Below are 18,427 nucleotides of genomic sequence, written 5' to 3'. Positions count from 1 at the left end.
CCAGTCTCGTTTGATTTTTCTTCTTTGAGGTGGAAAAGGCACTGCTGTTCAATGTGATCGTTCCCTCATACCACACAGCCATAGGCTGCAGCTGGGCTGCTGAAGCTGAGTTTGATGTAAAGTAATTTGGGCTTCAGAAAGGATGGTGCTGGCTACAGAAAAAGTCAATGTCAAAAACCAACGGTAGGCACTTCCCTGGTGGTGCAGTGCGTAAGAATCTGCCTGCCAGCCAATGCAGGCAACACGGGTTCGAGCCCTGGTCCGGGAAGGATCCCACAAGACGCGGAGCAACTAGGCCCATGTGCCACAACTACTGAGCCTGCGCGCCACAACTACTGAAGCCCACGCGCCTAGAGTCCGTGCTCTGCAACGAGAAGCCACCGCAATTAGAAGCCCACGCACCGTATCCAAGGCTAGCCCCTGCTCACTGCAACTAGAGAAAAGCCCCCGCGCAGCAACGAAGACCTAACGCAGCCAAAAATAAATAAATGAATTTATAAAAACAACAACAACAAAAAAACCAAACCCCCAAAACCCCCCAATGGTGCCATTTTCAAATGTTACTGTAAGTACTATAATATTGGCCATAAAAACCTGATCTTAAAATTGAGGGATCTGGCATTTTGCATGGTATGAGAAAGGTTACAAACCTCAAGGTTGTTTTATTTAAGCAAAAACCAAAAAACCTGAACAAGACATATATACAATTTATTAAAAACACATGAACACATTAAAATCTCACTATTTATACAGTCTAAATTCTAGCAACATATACAAATACTGAGTGACTACAGTACATGCCGAGGTAAGAAAAGTACATTCTGGGAGAATATCACTGACACTCAAGCCATTTTTATTTCCAATACGTATTTCAATACATGTTTTGTTTCTACCTTTCCCAGTGCCAAAAAAGAAGAGGAGGAGATGAGAAGAAACTAGTCACAAGTTGGATTAAATGAGAACTGGTGCCACAATTGACCTAAAAGTATCCAACTCTTCCTTAGATTTTGCAGTTTAGGGACTTCAAGTTCAGAACTGAAAGGCAGAGCCAGTAGGTAATTTTTTTTTTTTTTTTAATAAGCAGAGCTTCATTGATTTCTCTTAAGAGGGGCTGAAAAGCTTTTATTGTCCCACCTAATCTACTCATTCTTTCGAATTGTATTATCTGACATGGTGTTTCTGTAACCCTCTTGCTCTCCAGGTAACAATGTGGAGCCCAGGGAAAGAAGTTCAAGCTTTATCACATTCCATAGAATTACAGCCACATTCATATTTAAACGAGCTCATTTTCTGCTCCCTCCAGTGCGAGGGTGGGTGGGGGTGTGTGTGGGGGGGGGGAGGGCAAGTGTATAAGTAACATCCTAATTTCAGTTACCGAATAAATCCTCTGCTCGAACCATTTCAACAGCGAATAAACCCATTGTTCAATACAAAGTGCAAACAGTGAAACGTGAACTTAAATAACTGGGCTAGACCCTGCATACGCAATAGGATCTATTTAGATTTACAGCTTTCAATAAAATATAAATCAGCATTCACAATATCTTCCCTTTAACTGTGCCGGTTCCCAAGATCAAGTAACAGCTAAGCCAGTGTAATTTTATGAAACCTTAAGGGCCACATTTCCTGCACCACTGTCTGATTCTACTTTTGTAACTGCATTAACAGGAAAGAATTTAATCCAATAAGCCACAGTGAGTTAAATCTTTTACATGTTTCAAGCAAAGAATAAAAATTCCAAGGGAATTTTGTAAAAAATGGTTACTTTCACATTTTCAGTTGTTACTTGATTGTCTCCAAAGCTGTATATATAGCAGACATAGTAACATTAGAAAAAAAAAAACAACCCAAAACAAAACTCTAATATGAAAACATACGAATTAAAAGAAAAAGTACAAACCAGTACAACCCTTTGTATCAGGCTCAGCTCTTCATTTGGAAAGTAAAATATATAATAGTAGTTAAAAACTAAGTATTTTATAAAAATTATTGGTAGTTCAAAAACAGCACAGTGGCAATATATGAATCAAGTCTTAAAACATGCATTATTTAAGAAAACATTTGCTTCTCAAAAAAAAAGTTCTATGGGAAAACAATCAGGTATACACAAACAAAAATAGCAAGCATCTTTGGAAAAATGAAATAGTTACTGAAATCATTTCTCTTAAAGCTTCAAACAGGCATATGATTTGAGAAAAAGTATATTTTTGTGTACTAAGGACGAATAAAAAAATAAAGCAATTGGTTTACTCTCTTCCCACCTGAAAGGGGATGACTGCATTAATACATGTGCTTCACACATTCATAGGTTTTAATAAAAGTTCAACATCTGTGCTTTTTGTTTCAAATATTTTGAAACAAAATGTGTATTGGTTTTTCAGTGAATAAAATTATGCCTCAAAAGTCTGTTGGAAAAAAGGAAAAGCCACTGAAAATAAGACCAAGAAAATCATACAACTAGAAGGCAGGGAGGCCGTAGAAATAGGCAGTTCTGTTTTGAAGCAACGTTTTACAATACTGATAGACTCATGGAAGCAAGCAAAATGAACACTGTACATCGTTAGTCAAATTTAGCATATTCTGCCATCATCTGGTGGCACAGGCTGAAAGAAACAACTAGAACCTGATGGGGAAGTATATTTCAATATTAAGTCTGCAAACTAAGGTTTATATTGATTGATAGAAGAGGGGATGCCAAGTTTCTATATTTTAATCATGGTCAGCTTCCATATCATCTTACCAGTCTAAAGACTTTTAAAGATGGTTTCTACACTAACGCTAATAAACTGCACATGGTTTCTATTTCAGTCATTTAAACTAGTTCTGGGCAAATGGTGACAAAGAAGTTGCCCAGAAGTACCAAAAACAAGACAGGAATTTTCCCTTGCTAGGATGCTGAAACATTTGTTCCCTAGGTATAATATAAAGGACTGCACCCCCTACCACATAGATGGCATAATCACACAGAGCTGAAGAATACATGCTGGGTTTACATTTCTTATAGTAGTTTACTGTGGAAAACAAGTATTTCTTTATTTGACTAAAAACAACAAATTACCTTGAGATTCAAAGAATAACCTGTATACATAAAACCAAAGAGGACAAATTCGGTTACTTTTTTTGGCGGCGGGGGGTGGTAATTTATATGACTCCCGAGGAGTCATGATTTTGCCTTTCACCGTGATAAATATAAGTGGGTATTGTTTAGTGTTCACTTTTAGAAACCCTCAACTTTTCACAACTCTCCTAGGAAAAATTCCATTGCAAGTAAAGTTCGGGGCGGGAGAATCTCCTTTACAGCATTTTTAATTTGTAAAGTTGTTCCTGTTTCCACATGGAAACATTAGGGGATCTGAAATAATGAGGTTGATAAAGCAAGCATCACCCACTGAAAAAACTCAAGCATTTATAAACACAAGAACGGGGCTGGCCACCAAGGGCCCCAGGTGGAACAAGCAGAGATGAGGCCAAGTTATGTACTATGAAATGTTAAAGCTCGTTAGAGTGTCAGAAAGTGAAAAATCACTGCTCACTACAGGTCAGTTTCCCAGCTATAGCTCTTCCTAAGGAAAGATGGATAAGTATATATGACTGCAATCAAAACAAGGATTATGTCACTGTTTTAAAAAAAAATTCAGAAAGCAATATAGGAATAGAAGAGGAAGAAGTCATGATAGTACCCACCTTTCACAAAGAGCAGAATTTCAAGCCATCAGACATTTTATAACAGTACCGTGCGTTATTGCCAGAAAGGCTTACAGAGCCATCTCGAGTTCATCAATGTAACTGCAGCACTGGTAATAAATACTCTCAGTGATTTTTAATTTCTTTGAAGTGCATAGTAGGGAGCTTTTTCTGTATAAAATAGTGTTTTACAGTAGTAACAAACAGGATATTTGAAATTTAATAGGCAAGCAGTAACTGTGCTACAGTAACACTTTTAAAGCAAGATGGCAAGATTAGTAGTTTCCTGTACCTCGGTCATCACATTTCCCCCAACCACGTCCGTGACAGATATGTAATACGTTCTATATATTACTACCACTAATACAATTTTAAAAAGGCCATGTGCTTTAAAATGATGCTTTGTAAAAGGCAGCATCACCTTCAAAGGGATTCTTTAGAAACACCACACTCGCCAGCCCTCCCTGCTCCTGATGCCCCCTGTGCGCTCTGTGGCACTTGGTATACCAACTCGTCTGGGGCACTTGGAGCCGGCTTCCCACCTTTCGGCGTATCATACTGGGCCTGGGCTGAGGAGCAGCTGTCAGTCCTGGAGAGAAGAGTGTTGTATGTTCCCACCAGAGGGGGAGGTTGGTTCCCTGCAGCTTTGAAAGTGGACGCTGAGGGCAGGCCAACCGAAGCTGTGGGGTGCCCGGACATATCCACGACAATTGGGGTTGCGTACTCGGGCCCAGTAACCGGGAGTGGTTCAGCATAGGCATGATAGACTTCCTGCACAGGGGAGCTGTAAGGGTCTAGGTCAGCATAGCCTGCTTCTTTGCCTTCCTCTGGTTTAAAGGTAGATCTCTGATGGAGTGTGCCAACAATTCCTCCCACAAGTGGCTGTGCATACTCTGTGGGTATCGCAAAACATAGACAACAGAAAAGTTATCTCATTAAGGCAGGGATCCTATAATTCAGGATGGCAGCTGCAGGCTTGCACCGAAAACAAACACCTCTTTATGGCACGTTTGTTATCAACGGAGACTGATGGGTCTTCCCGCAACAACTAACTTCAAAAATTAAAACTAAAGACGTTACCCTATATCTCGTGGTAATAAGTGGATGTGCCAGAAAGCGTCATTCATGGAAGTCTGCATAAAGAGTGTATATGTTCTTCAGATTTATAGACAGTACTTCATTGGAAAATAAATATTCCATTACTGAAATAATATTCGTCTTGGGAAATAATTTCGTAGATTTTTTTTTCTTTTTCAAATATTAGGAAATGTTTAAAATGTATTCTAGGTTAATAGGATAAATACTGTGAGGCCCCTGTGCCTTTCCTGCTCTCCTTTTAAAACCCCCAAAGGCCCAATAAAACCAAACGGAATTTCAGGTAAGCAGACAAAATGCCCAAAGTTTTTAGAAATGAGTACCCCAATTTTATGGATAGAACATCTAAGACACAGAAATGACTCTCTTGAGGTCTTTTTAAAAAGTGGTTCTATGTTTGGAAACTAGCTCATCTCCTATACATGAAACAGATAAAGGGTACTGCAAATCTCACAGCACTTTACAGTGAGCGCGGCAGCTTCTCCTTCCCCTGGTGGCTGCACTAGTTACCTGCAGAGTCAGCCTGCAGCACCGTGGTGACTTCTCTAGGACTCAAGTGATTCACTTCACTACTGCTGTAGCGAACTGGGGTTTCCTCGTGCTCCACTGATTTGGCAGGAAGAAACTGCTTCATTCCTTTCCACCAACCTTCATTGTGATCGCAAGTAAAAGAGACCATTACATAGAAAGCTATGTTTGAAATGATAACAGTATATGAAGGGAGAAATCCTGTTGCATTTAAGCCATTTCTATAACAAATATTTATACAAACCAGCCTTTGTGTTCAAGGTTTTTGGTTTCTTTGGTGGTTGTTCTGGTGGTAAAATACACACAACATAAAATTTCCTATCTTAACCATTTTTTTTGGCCACGCTGCACGGCTTGCAGGATCTCAGTTCCCCGACCGGGGATGGAACCGGGGCCACAGCAGTGAAAGCCTGGAGTCCTAACCACTAGGCCGCTGGGGAACGCCCTGAACCATTTTCAGTTGAACAGCTCAGTGTTATTAAACACATATTCACATTGTTGTGCAACCCTCCCCACCGTCCATCTCCAGAACTTTCATCTTGGTGAAACTGAAATTCCATACCTAGTAAACCGTAATTCCTGATTCTTCCCCTCAGCCCCTGGCAAGCACCACTCTACTTTCTGTCTTTATAATTTTGAGTACTCTAAGTACCTCGTATGAATGGAATCATATGCTATTTTTCTTTTTGCGACTGACTTATTCCATTTAGCATAATTGCCTCAAGGTTCATCCACAATGTAGTATATATTGCAGAATTTCCTTCCTTTTTAAGGCTTAATATTCCATTTTATGTGTATAACCACATTTTGCTTATCCATTTATTGGTGGATAGATACCCGGATTGCTTCCATGTTTTAACTATTCTGAATAACGCTGCTATGAACATGGATGTAAAAATATCGTTTCAAGACTCCGCTTTCAATGCTTTTGGGTATATACCTAGAAGTGGAATTGCTGGTTCATATGGTAATTCTATTTTTAATTTTTTGAGGAACTGACAAAAAATTCTGTTTTCCACAGAAGCTGTACCATTTTACATTCCTGCCAACAGTGCACAAGGGTTCCAGTTTCTCCACATTCTTGCCAACACTTGTTGTTTTCTGTTGCTTCCTATTCTCTATTTTGTTCCTCTCCTCTAATCTTTTATTATTTCCTTCTTCCCTATAGCTTTGGGTTTAGTTTGTTCTTCTTTTTCTAGTTCCTTAAGTTGTTCAAACTTATTTTTTGCTTTGATAAGACTATCCAGTGCAAAGCAGAACACAGTAGAAATCTCTATCAAAAGCATATACTGAAGCAAATCACGGCTATTATAGTGCAGCCAGATATAGTTTGTTATAGCAGTGGTCTTTAATAAGTTTTAATAAGCTTAAAAAATTCTAAGATCAACCCTGTGGGGGGCAGGGGGACGACGGTGAGAAGTAGCAGCCCAAGACCTGCCCCCATCACTGCTCTTTTCTACCCTCGTCACAGTGAATTCTTTTGACCCCTAACAGTCATTCCGGTGGTGAGACTGGGAAGTGGGAGACCCGCCCGCAGAAGGCCTCTGGTGTCACCTGCAGCAACCTGCCACCTGCCACAGAGAGTAGGAATTCGGAAGATGACAACTCATGGCAGAGATAGCAGACTTCACTGACTCGTAAAACGCTGAACTCCACTGCGGTAAATATCCACAGCAGAGTGACACACACATACACACACACTGTGTCACCAGGGCTGCAATCCTCTGCTTCTGACCTAGTGTTCACGAACACCACACAGAAAGCTGGTCTCCTCAAGACCGAGACATACATGGGACAAACCAGACAAGTTTTCCAAAAGGAAAAGAACAGAGCATGTGTTATGAGAAATTCTTACTTCCCATTTCATTACTTAGAGACTAGAGATTTTATAGAAAAGTAAAAATGATCAGAACAGAAGAGGAATGCCATTTTTTCTAACAGTGCTGGGGAGTTTACGTGGGCCTGAAAATGGCTTTCCTCTTTCACTGCTACCAGCTGGAGGGCAGAGGCTTCCCTCTGATGGAAAGAGATGTAAAGCCACAAATTACCTGCCCGGTCCCAGTAAGGTAAGTCATAGGTGCCTTCAGCTTTTTTCTTTCTGGAAAAATACAGAAAAAAAAAGATACCAAATAGAGTGAGTTCACTAGTAAGAAAGCTCTGAAACTGCAGGATAAACACCAAAGTTAATAATTAGTCAAGAGTACACATTTCTACTTGCTGATTTCCCTGGGAGACCTCTTTCACTTGACTTTTGAAGTTGCCACTGCTGAGGCTCATGAATTCTGGACTCTCAATAAATATTAAACAACTATCTCCTGAGACAGTTATCTTGTTACCCAACTATTTTCCACTCAAATGGATAAAAAAAAAAAAAGACTATGTAGATAAAAACCTTGAATCAAATCAAAGACCCAAGCCTGACACGTGGATTATTCTGGGGAAATCATGTTAGGTTTGTTTTGGTTTCAAATACAAATTTCACAAATCAGTCAATTCACAAAGTTCACAGGATACAACAAAAGCAACAAAACCCCCATATTTTCTTCTACATTGTTACTTTTTTTTTCCAACTTACTTTTTTTCTACAGTCCTTTGCCCCTGAGAAGTTTAAAGTGTCACACACCCTTAACTGCATAGACCTGATTCCTCTACCATGTGCAAGATAAGCCAACGCTGTCACTAACAGTGAGGGGACCGAGGGCCACGTGTGCAACGAAGAACGTTCTCCCCCAGCCTGCTCCTCAGAATTCTGACACATCCTCCCCTGGAGAAACTTCTGTCCCTCCCCAACATTAAGAATTGCTATCTACCGTAAGCCTTTTAAAAAGAAAAAAATCAAGCACACAAAAGGACATTTTCTGATGTACAGCTAATTAAAATAATGCGCTGCAAGCTAAAGAGAAAGTTTTTCTAGTGTTGTCAACGAGGAAAAGAGGGTTATGTGACTTGCTGAAGATCACAAGTGGGGCTTTCTCAAAGAGCCCAAGCTATGTGTTTTTCCTGCTTCGAAACATTCTTCTCTAGTATAAGACTATGTTTTTATTATTGATACTAAAAGCTCCCTCATTTTAAAGTCTGGCTGTATTTAAAATATAATACTTCATTATTTCAAAGTAAGGTATAGTGTAAAATTTGTGGACGAGATGGTAGGTGCTGAAGCTGTCCAAGGGTTGTACTATAAAGGATTTCATATTCTTGATCTCCAGTGACAAAGCTGCAGGTGATTTATTCGTTACATGTAAAGTACTTAGAACAGTGCCCTGCATAGGTTAGGGATTCAGTAACTTGCAGCTGTTTTTATTATTACTTTTCTCCTGGCTATTTTCCATAAGCCCCTTAACGGCGCTTCCTCTTTACTCCTTGTCACAAAGCCAGTCGTCAGCAATTTCATCCACTACGTTTGTAGAAGTAACCTCAATTCTGCAGCTCAGACCTTTTGTCCTGAACAGGCTCATGTTCCATCTTGCCTCTTGGGAGTCTGAATGTCCAGAGTCCTTTAAACGTCATCCCACACTGATCTCAGGACTTGCCTCCTGCCTCTCAACAGCTCTACTCCCCTGTCCTCACGCCCACGCCCTGGGGCTTTAACCGCAGAGTAGTTAGACTTGAACTGCCGATTGATCAGAGGCTGCAGCGGCTAACAGCACGGGCTCTGAAGCCTGGACCAAATCTCCACCCTGCCATGTGCTGACCAGGTGACCTCAGACAAGTTACCTGTGCTCTCTCAGTCACTTTCCTCTTCTATAAAATGGTATTTATAACAACACCTGCTTCACAGGTTGTTTTAAGGATTAAATGAGTTAAAACACGTAAGGCATTTAGAAAAACGTGTAAAACCAGCATTTCGTTTTATTTTCTATGCAACTGCCGTTGCTACTGTTCTCACCACTACCACTGTTGCTGTCCGGTTCCCTGAAAGCATCGTGAACTTTCCTTCCTGGACTCTCCCAGAGCCCTGTTCCCTCCTCCCCCGCCTCATGCCCTCATGCTAAGTTGTCAGTTCTGTACAGACAGCCCCCCAACACCAGGAATCCGGGACCCACGCCTCCTCCAGCTTCCTTCCACCCGTGGAACAAACTGTGGTTGGTACGGTTATGATTCCTACTCATCTTGGGTGAAACTTAGAGGATTTAAGCTATTTAAGACATGTTACGTAGTTCAAAATGGAGTCCCAGTGGCCAACACGAACTTGCCTATGAGTTGTTTTGAAACATCCACTGTAGGACTGCCAGTGTCCTCAAATGATAAACTGAGAATATTACTTTAGACAAGAAGTTTGATGGGCCATGTATGGCACGGAAACAGACAGCAACTGAAGGAGTCCAGACTCTTCCCCTGGGGTAAGAGTTATTCCTTAAGAGGAGACCATTGAACAGAGTGACCTGAAGGATCTTGGCTGGAGGCCCCCATGCTGCTGAGAGCTGTTCCAGATGGAGGCCGCCTGCGGCCCTGCTGGAGCCGGGGTGGTTTCCCACTCTCACTTGTCATGTGCTGCTGTTGGTGCTGAGATGCCTCCTTCAAGGCTTCTCCTTGGAGTGGTTCGTTTACACCCTCCTCCCCTGCCCACCCCCCCCACACTTTGCCTAACCTGTGTTGTGCGCTAATTATGTATAGTAAACCGAGTGAGTCGTGAGTTGAATATTGGCTACTGTTTTATCTCCAATCCCGTGATCCCTACCTGCCCTTACTGCTGGGCCCTGCAACAAACAGGTTCCACGGTGGAAGGTTTTCTGCAGAGTATCCTCTCCCATCCATAGACTCTGGGGTTCACCACTGGACTCCCAGCACACGGCTCAATACTTGGCAGGGAGTAGGAGGCTCAAATATCTGTTGGATGGCTAGACAAATGAAGTCCCTCCAAAGCTGTCAGTCACCAATCTGTCCCTCCTACCCTGTTACCTCTACTCACGCCATCTCTACCGGTCAACTGCACAAGCCAGAAACGTGAGAGAAACTTAGATCCTCCTCCTTCCTTAGCAAGTGGCCAGTCAAGCCCTGCACTGACGCCTCTGGGAACCCTCTCCCCCTCCAAGTCTCTCCCTTTCCTAGAATTGCTGTATCATGTTCCTGTGTGGCCTTAAGTTTCCTAACTCATCTCTCTGCCTCTTCTAGTCTCTCTCTCCTCTTCAATCCACCCTCCTGCCACCATTTTTCTACAATCATCTGATAATATCACCTGTCCGCTGAACCCTGCTCAAGGATTTCCCCATCTACAGAAAGTCCTTCCTGGTCCCAGGTCCAGGCTGCATTTCTATGGGTCTCCTAGCGCTCCCGCACGCCAAGCCCCTGTGGGATGACTCACTGTTCTGCCTACATTCCACAACTCTGTGCCTTCCTGCAAGCCATCCCATCCATCTGGGCCATTCTCTCTTCCTCTATCTCGCCAAATGTAATCCCTCCTTTAAGGCAAACCATGCCAAATTTGAGGAACACTCTTTTCTGAAAAAAAGGTTTCAGGTAATTCTCATGGTTCTTATGTCTGTGTTCCCCAGCACTTCATATACAACTCATCATGCCAAAGTATAGTGGTCAACCCTGCTAAACAATTTGGAGATAATAATTGTGTCTCATTCTTTCAAAGTGCTACTAAGTATCTATTATATCTTACTGATGTGTGTAACCCATTGTATAATACAAAATTTGATATAATAAAGGTACTCAGTAACTGATTATGGAATTGAACTTACTCATTTTTTACAGGAATAAAGGAGAAGTATATATATTTTTATTCTAATGGCTATCTTAACTCTCCCTCTCAAAAAAGTTCATCTTCTATATTTAGTTTCTATTTCACATTTGGAAACATCCCCTCTAGGACCAGTTAGGTGAACTAGTTTTGTACGAACCTGTTTCTCCAATGCCAAGCACACACTAGTATGAGAATGAGAGTGGTAAGGACCATGACCAGCACAGGGACAAGGACGGCAGCCAAGGCTACATCTGAAAAACAAAAACAAACAAACAAAAACACACATTAATACCAAAGGGATCATTAAGGAGAAGAGTACATATTAACCATATCACCATTCAAAGCTTTTCTATCTCAAAAAAATGCCATAAACATAATTTATGCAATGAGAGTGGGCACGAGTGGTAATTGCAGAGGCCTTCATGGATACATGGAAGTGCGTCACATTATTTGCTCCACCTTTGCAGTTTTTAAATCACCAAGACAAATTAAAAGACAAATGATAAACTGGGAAAACGTATTTTCTGCATACGTGATAAAAGGTTAATATAGTTAATCTATTACAGAATTTACAAGTAAAAAATAAACAACAGAAAAATCAGCAGAGATGAAAGAGCAACGCATTAAGAGCACAAGTGACCATTAAGCATGTTCACCTCACTAGTAATAAGAGCACAAGTGACCATTAAGCATGTTCGCCTCACTAGTAATCAGAAAGATGCTATTTTTGCTTATCAAATTGGCAAATATTTAAAAGAACAACTAATTGTTGAAAAGGGTATCAGGAAACAGGGATTTTGATGGGACTATAAATCGAAACTACCTTTCTGATTGGCATTTTGGGGCAGTATCTATAAAAACCTATTACTTGGCAATTCTCTATGTAGAATTTATCCTTAGGAAAAAATTAAGATGGGATTCAAAGACGTATCTTTAAATATGTTTGCTTCTGTATCTGCAGAAGACTGTAAAACCGTAAGTAATCCAAATGCCCAACAATGAAAGGGAATAAGTAAATCATGGTCTCCTCCTTATAATAAAATATTATCCTTATAAAATAATATTAAAATATCATCCAGCAATTGGAAGTGATGGCAAAATATTTATAGATGCAGGAAGATAATAATATAGTATTAAGTATAGAAACCAAACGTGTGTACGAACAAGGCAGAAACCAACACAATGCTGGAGCCTGCAGGGACTTGGAGATCACTTAATCCCCTTATCTCACTCCATAGATAAAGAATCCTGGGCAGAAATGGTCTGCTTAAGGTCAGTTGGGACACTAGTTTCTTCCTCCACCTCTCAACCTCCTCCTGGCCATGAGGGTGATAACAGCAACAACTGCTGCTATTTACTGGGTGCTAAGCGCCAGACCTGCATCTTATTTACTCCTTATAATCCCACCCAAAGAGAGAAAGAAGCTAAAGATACAGGGAGGAAGAGGATAATCAATAACACCAGGCCTCTGAGAAGCTGTATGGATGGGAACTAGGTGAGTATGCAGGCTCCAAAAAAGGAAATGCCCTTTGAATGGCTTCTACTTTGGGAAGCTGAAGATGTAACTGAGAGTGACTGAGGATCTCTGGGTCAAGGGTTTGAAAACTACAGAGAATGTTTCAAACAGCTACTGTTGAGAACAGACAAAAGAGCTAACCAGGGAAACAGAAAGTCCACCAGCTGCTACTGAGGGCTCCACTGAGGGAGGATCTGGACATTACAGCAGTGGCACAAATCTGACCATGACATGATTTGCACCAGCATCACTCTCAGCCTGGATGTAAAAATGGAGAAAGGAGAAGTGAATAAAACAGAAATCATGACTCAGGATAGAAAGGACTAAGAAATTAGAAAAGCAAATGCGCTTTATCCCTAAAATTTGTGAAATTGTAGAGAGAATAATCAGGTTCAGATGGATACAGTCTGACTTATTCAGAGGCATTAAAATATATGCTTAGGTTCAAAAAAACAATAAAAAGTTTACATACTACTGTTCCAAAGAAAAGGAGACAGGAGGTCTTCAACCAAAAAGACCTAGATGTTCTTTGTTATTTTAAAGATTACAGGGATCCTAGTTCCGGAAGAAAATGCTTTAAGAACCCTTTTAGTCCTAAGATTTTAAAATTCTATAATCAGATTTTAAGATGAACAACACTTTTAAATGACTGTTTTTCCATCTGGGTATGTGGTCTGGGATTCCACCTGAACGCATGCTTTCTGTAAATGGATAAGAAGCTCTTTGTGGGATGCTGAAATTTCTCGTCTCTGTCAACTCTTGCTTCTCTCTAGACTGGACAAAATAAATGTTGCCCCTGCCATTTCAAAGAGTTGCCACCAAGTCCTCAGCCACTACTCCCACCCCGTGACTCTGCGCCCTGAGGGGAATTTAGGATGGAGAAAAACAGAATACTGGCTCTAAACAGTTAAGATACACATCAATGAATAATTTCAATGAGCTCAGACTCTTGCATCTTCCCACACATAGAAAAGCACTAAAATCATTAACTTGAGACGTCTGGTTTTTGTGATTAGCGGTAATTTTTTGATGTTTGACTACATTTTTTCCAGCATAAACCCCTATAAATCCTGGCTCCTCCCTCTTTGGAACAGTTTTTCAGAACAATCTGAGAGGCTGTATCCCAGGCTACTGTCCCCAGTAAGACCCTGAATAAAACATAATTCTCAACTTCTAGGTTGTGAGGTTTTGTTTTTCAGTCAATACTAGCTTTTCCTGCAGCATGAGAAAGAAATTGGTCTCTTTGGGAATACTTCAGAAGATAGGAAGGAAACTGACATGTAGGAAGTTGTAGAAAGTTATCTGAATCCAGGCAAATTTTCAGAAAATGAGAATGATTAAGTGCTATGTGGCACAAGTTACTCTGAATGAACTGCTTTCTCTTCTCTGCACTGTCCTGAAAATTAGTGTGCTTTTTATCTGTCAACACTGAAATTAATTCCTCCATGGCACTGATGCTTTTTGTTCCTGAATTCAACAGAAATTTTGTTTTCAAACTAGTAAAATAAAAAAACTACTATGTTTTATATATGTTAACACCTTATATACTAATAATTAAAAGCAAAATTTGGAAGTAAATTGAAAAACACACTATTTATAATCTGAAAATCTGTAAACATTTAAAAAACAGAGACCAAATTTTTAAAATAAATGTTAACAGAGTATCTTTTTTTAAAAAAAAGTATGTATTTTCACCAAAACTTTTTTTTTCCTTCTTCCCTTTATCCTACCAAGTTCCCTATCCAGCAGATTAATGTATAATCAGAAAAAAAGTTTGTTTCCTGCTATGGTTTTAGTTATTTCTAGAAAAATTATCTTCCTAAGCCTGAGACTCCACATATTTAGCTATAGAGGGAAAAAAATCATAAGAGGAAGCCTAGAATACAGCAGCCATCTCTAAATATTTAAAGAACCATTTTACATAGTACCAGATAATAGAACTTAGAGCAATGCAGCCAGCTTTTTCTATAAGGTATGGAATCAAATTTTTTGCAATACTTAAAAAACAGAGGGAGAGAATCCTGAGCATTTAAAAGCTGGAAATGTTTCTGAAAACTTAAGTTAAAAACAAAAAAACTCACTACTATGAACAGGTATTAATTTTGGGGTTTGCATACCTTTGGTCACATTTGGAGTTATGGTGGTATTTTTGATTTCAGGAGTGGCAGTTGTTTGCTCTGTGTGTGCAGGAAATTCATTGCTACTTCGAGGTTGTAGTGGTTGAGTAAATTTGGGGGCACGACCTTGAAAAAAGTTTTAAAAACTTTTTATTCTTTAATCTATACCAGCTTGATTAAAATAGTTACTTTATAATGCTTTTAATATGTTTATGGAAAATTATACCACAAATCCAGGGAACATCAAATTCTCACATTTAAAGTAGGCATACCTTTGGCTATTTTTGGAGGGGCTGTAGTGTTTTTGAGGTCACTGCTGCTCCGAGGAGGTGGAGGCTGAGTAAGTTTTGGAGGACGACCTTGAAAAATGGTTTAGAAAAGTTTATACATTTTGCTTATAAAAATCATAGTTAAATATAGTAATTTTAAATGTCTTTAACATTTCCCAGAATACTTAATTCTGCACACTAATTTTAAATCTCAGAGAGAAATACGTCAGAAGGATAAATATACTCTGCATGAAATGCACAAATATATTGGGATTTCTGAGTTTTTAAATCATTAAATTGTCCGAAAAGTTAAATTGTCCGAAAAATTTCCTTCTTAGGAAGGAAAATAACAGGGAGTCAGATGATGTTGAATGATAAAGCTGTAAAAATGTCGTTCACAGTATAATATACTACTCATTCAATTCATTTAATAAATACTTATGGAGGGCCCACTATGTGTCAGGCACTATGGTAGTTTGGGGGGATATAACAGTAAACAAAGTATTAAAATATTATATAATTTTGAAGGAAGTTATTCCCATTTTTAATTTATTCAAAGTAAAAGGCACTTAGGCTAAGGTGACTTACAATTACCAGTGCTTATATGATACAAATATTCTACTACATGAGACCTGATTAAAAATTATTAAGGTTGAGACTACATTTGGAAAGCAATCTCATTGCATTATGTCATCAGTGACACCCTCTCTTTCTTCTTCCACTTGTAATTCTGGAAACCAGTTTGATATCTAATATGATATTTAACAGGGATAACTATTTCTTTTTAAAAATCCCTTTAAGAACATACTATAGAGTATAAACACTTACATTATTATTAATTAATTTCTCAGAGAACAGCACAGTCATTTTTAATTAATCCAGTGAAAACCACATGCCTTAAACATACTGTTGCTTTACCTTTAGGAATAAACTGACATCCAAGCAGTTCCACTTTCATGGCAATTTTCTGCTGCCATTGGGTAGGATTCACTCTAATAAAACGTGCAATAATTGGTGGCAAAAAGTTATTACGCACATCCTGGTGATAATCTTTGTTTCCTTGAAATATCTTTAAAAAACAACAAAAATTGGTACTTTACATCAACAGAGGCCAGGGCTAAACTGCTCCACTGAAACATGTTTTTGGTTTTTGCTCTGGACCTTAAATGAGTTCTGTAAAATGTGACATTAAGCATTAATTTCTAAGAAAATAAATTAATCATAATTTGGTAAAACTATTAAGCTGCACACTCTTCATAAAAATTTCATAGGAGGAAAATACTGAATATAGAAATGATTTTAAGATGACTTAAACATAACAAAAGTTCTAACTTGGCAATTTGGGAAGAAGGTTTCGGTTGCAGTGCACAGTACCTTGTATTAATGAATTAGTAACTCTAGTCCTGTGGAATCACCAACTATTTAAATATATTAATTTTATTTTCAAAGTAAAGCATAATTGAACATTTGAGGTCTTAGAGGAAATGCTGTACTGTGTACCTTTCATAATTTTTCTCTCAATAAATAGACTGAAAGTGAACATACACTAACAAACACATAACAGATACATAGCTCCGCCTACTGGAGAAACTATATAAACACAGTTCCCATATCATACATTTTCATTTCCTGCTATTTGAACCAGAAAAGTGACGCTGCCCACTGCCTAATTTAATAATCATAACTAAATAGCCACAAATGCATCACATGAATAATCCTTAGGCAAAAACATAATTTCAGGTGACTATTTCATTCCCTCAACTATTTCAAGCAAATAATAATAGTATCTCACACTGGAACAGCTCTTCATTATTTACAAAGCATCTTCATATAATTAACTCAGATGTTCTTCATGACAAGCCTACAAAATAGGCAGAACCCAGAACACTGCGGTTTATACAATGTAAGTGGACTACATAGCCAGTCAGTTTACAGCAGTGATTTGAATCTGTGTCTTCTGACTTAACCATAGGGCTCCACTAAGCAAAAAAGAGCCCTCCTCATTTCTTCAGGCCAAATTACCTAGGCAGTTTCTAAAGACCATCAATAAACAGATACCTGCCTAAAATCCAAGTGGTTTTTTCTCAGTTAATGTGAGAACAAGTAAATGTTTAACTCCTCAATCAAGTTATTTCCAAATATTATAGCTATTTTCTTCCTGGCTGATTCAAATGGCATTCGACTATAACCTTCTAAGATGATTTAATATCCTTCATTTTTAAAGAGGTCTGAAGTTACAATAATCTCTGAACTAGTAAGCTTCCATTATTTCCTCAGATATTACTCTCAAGTAAAATGAAGGCGATTCCTTGCAGTCTATTATATTAGTGGAACAGGAACAATAACTAAACATCATCATCTTAGGACATAAAAACTATCCCTGAAATTTTACTCCATACTGCCATCTCATCTTCATAAAAAACTTAAAGGAAAAAGATTTCATAAAAACTAAGTAAAAAGGATTTACATTTAATGTACAAGCATTTATTATGACCCACCCCGTGTAATGTGGAGGCTCACAAGGTGCCACGAGGGTGAAATGGAAATGGAAGTCAAAGTTTTCACCCTCAAGGAACTTACATTTTATTGGATATTACCAAACACAAAAATGGCATACTATTAAAAAGCAATATATTATGAAAACAACTTGTATATACATTCCCATTTTCTGAAAACAAAACCAAAAGCAGCCTGAATCTTTGTGTATGTGCTCATGTATGTGTGCGTGCTTAGAAAGGGTATGAAAACGAATACATCAATTATCCCTGAGTTGGGAGTAGATGAGAGAGCAGATGGACAAACATAAGTGAGGCAAAAAAGACTGTTATTTCATATAATTCAATGTAAGGACTTCCACTTCTACCCACGACAGACTAACAGGGACTGGATTTATCCTTCTGCCTTAAAGATCTGAAAAATCAGATAAAATATATGAAACAATGGTTTTCAGAGGCTGGACAACAGGCAGCAAAGGGCAATACTCCCCAAGTGGAGGAAAACAAATGAGGTGAGCCCTTCTATTGCACCAGTATTGCCTGGAAAGAGCGTGGTGGTCTCCCTGAATTGAGGGAGAGCTCAGAGATGGAGAGGCTAAGGCAGCTAGAATTTGCAGGGCAGAGTGTGGGAGAGACAAGAATTACACAGAGACTTCTAGGGTCTGTTGGGGTTTCCCCTTACACCTTTAACTAAACTATCTGTGGATGGAAAAAAAACCACTAGAAAGGAACAGGAGAACAATTCTCAGGGCCATACAGGGCTGGGCCAGCTTATGTTGCCAACAGAGACCGGAGAAACCTCATATACATGGGACATTGGATTGAGTTCTTAGAACAGTATTGTCTCAGTAGTGGGGAAAAATTAGAACTAAAACTGCTCAGGTGCTGCCTAACAAACCTAAAATGTAAGCTTTGAAAAGATCACATGATTTCCAAGGAACCTAACTGCATCCCAGAATAAAGCTCAAAAATATTTAAAGGAGTAATAATAAAAAAAAGAAATCGAACACCAAGCAATATGAAGTTCACAATGT

At 39.1% G+C, this 18,427-nt stretch overlaps 1 protein-coding gene and 1 long non-coding RNA gene across 2 annotated transcripts in view; one reads left to right on the top strand and one right to left on the bottom strand.

Moving 5' to 3' along the window:
• Positions 1-1,325: 1,325 nt before the first annotated feature.
• Positions 1,326-18,427, bottom strand: part of DCBLD2 (discoidin, CUB and LCCL domain containing 2) — an 87,365-nt gene continuing 70,263 nt past the window's right edge. The window contains exons 10-16 of the mRNA XM_060150703.1: positions 15,817-15,967; positions 14,902-14,988; positions 14,630-14,755; positions 11,154-11,247; positions 7,356-7,405; positions 5,290-5,427; positions 1,326-4,577 (exon numbers count right to left, since the gene is read on the bottom strand). Coding sequence (XP_060006686.1) covers positions 4,108-4,577; positions 5,290-5,427; positions 7,356-7,405; positions 11,154-11,247; positions 14,630-14,755; positions 14,902-14,988; positions 15,817-15,967 — 1,116 coding nt within the window. The 3' untranslated portion in view covers positions 1,326-4,107. The remainder of the gene's footprint in view (positions 4,578-5,289; positions 5,428-7,355; positions 7,406-11,153; positions 11,248-14,629; positions 14,756-14,901; positions 14,989-15,816; positions 15,968-18,427) is intronic.
• On the top strand, positions 5,142-10,976 carry LOC132521247 (uncharacterized). Its single transcript, XR_009540779.1, has 2 exons — positions 5,142-6,967; positions 7,896-10,976. It is a non-coding gene; the product is annotated as an uncharacterized LOC132521247 (long non-coding RNA).

This window comes from Lagenorhynchus albirostris, chromosome 5, assembly GCF_949774975.1.
Source record: "Lagenorhynchus albirostris chromosome 5, mLagAlb1.1, whole genome shotgun sequence".
Lineage (NCBI taxonomy): Eukaryota > Metazoa > Chordata > Mammalia > Artiodactyla > Delphinidae > Lagenorhynchus > Lagenorhynchus albirostris.
This window is presented reverse-complemented; position numbering and strand designations above follow the sequence as displayed.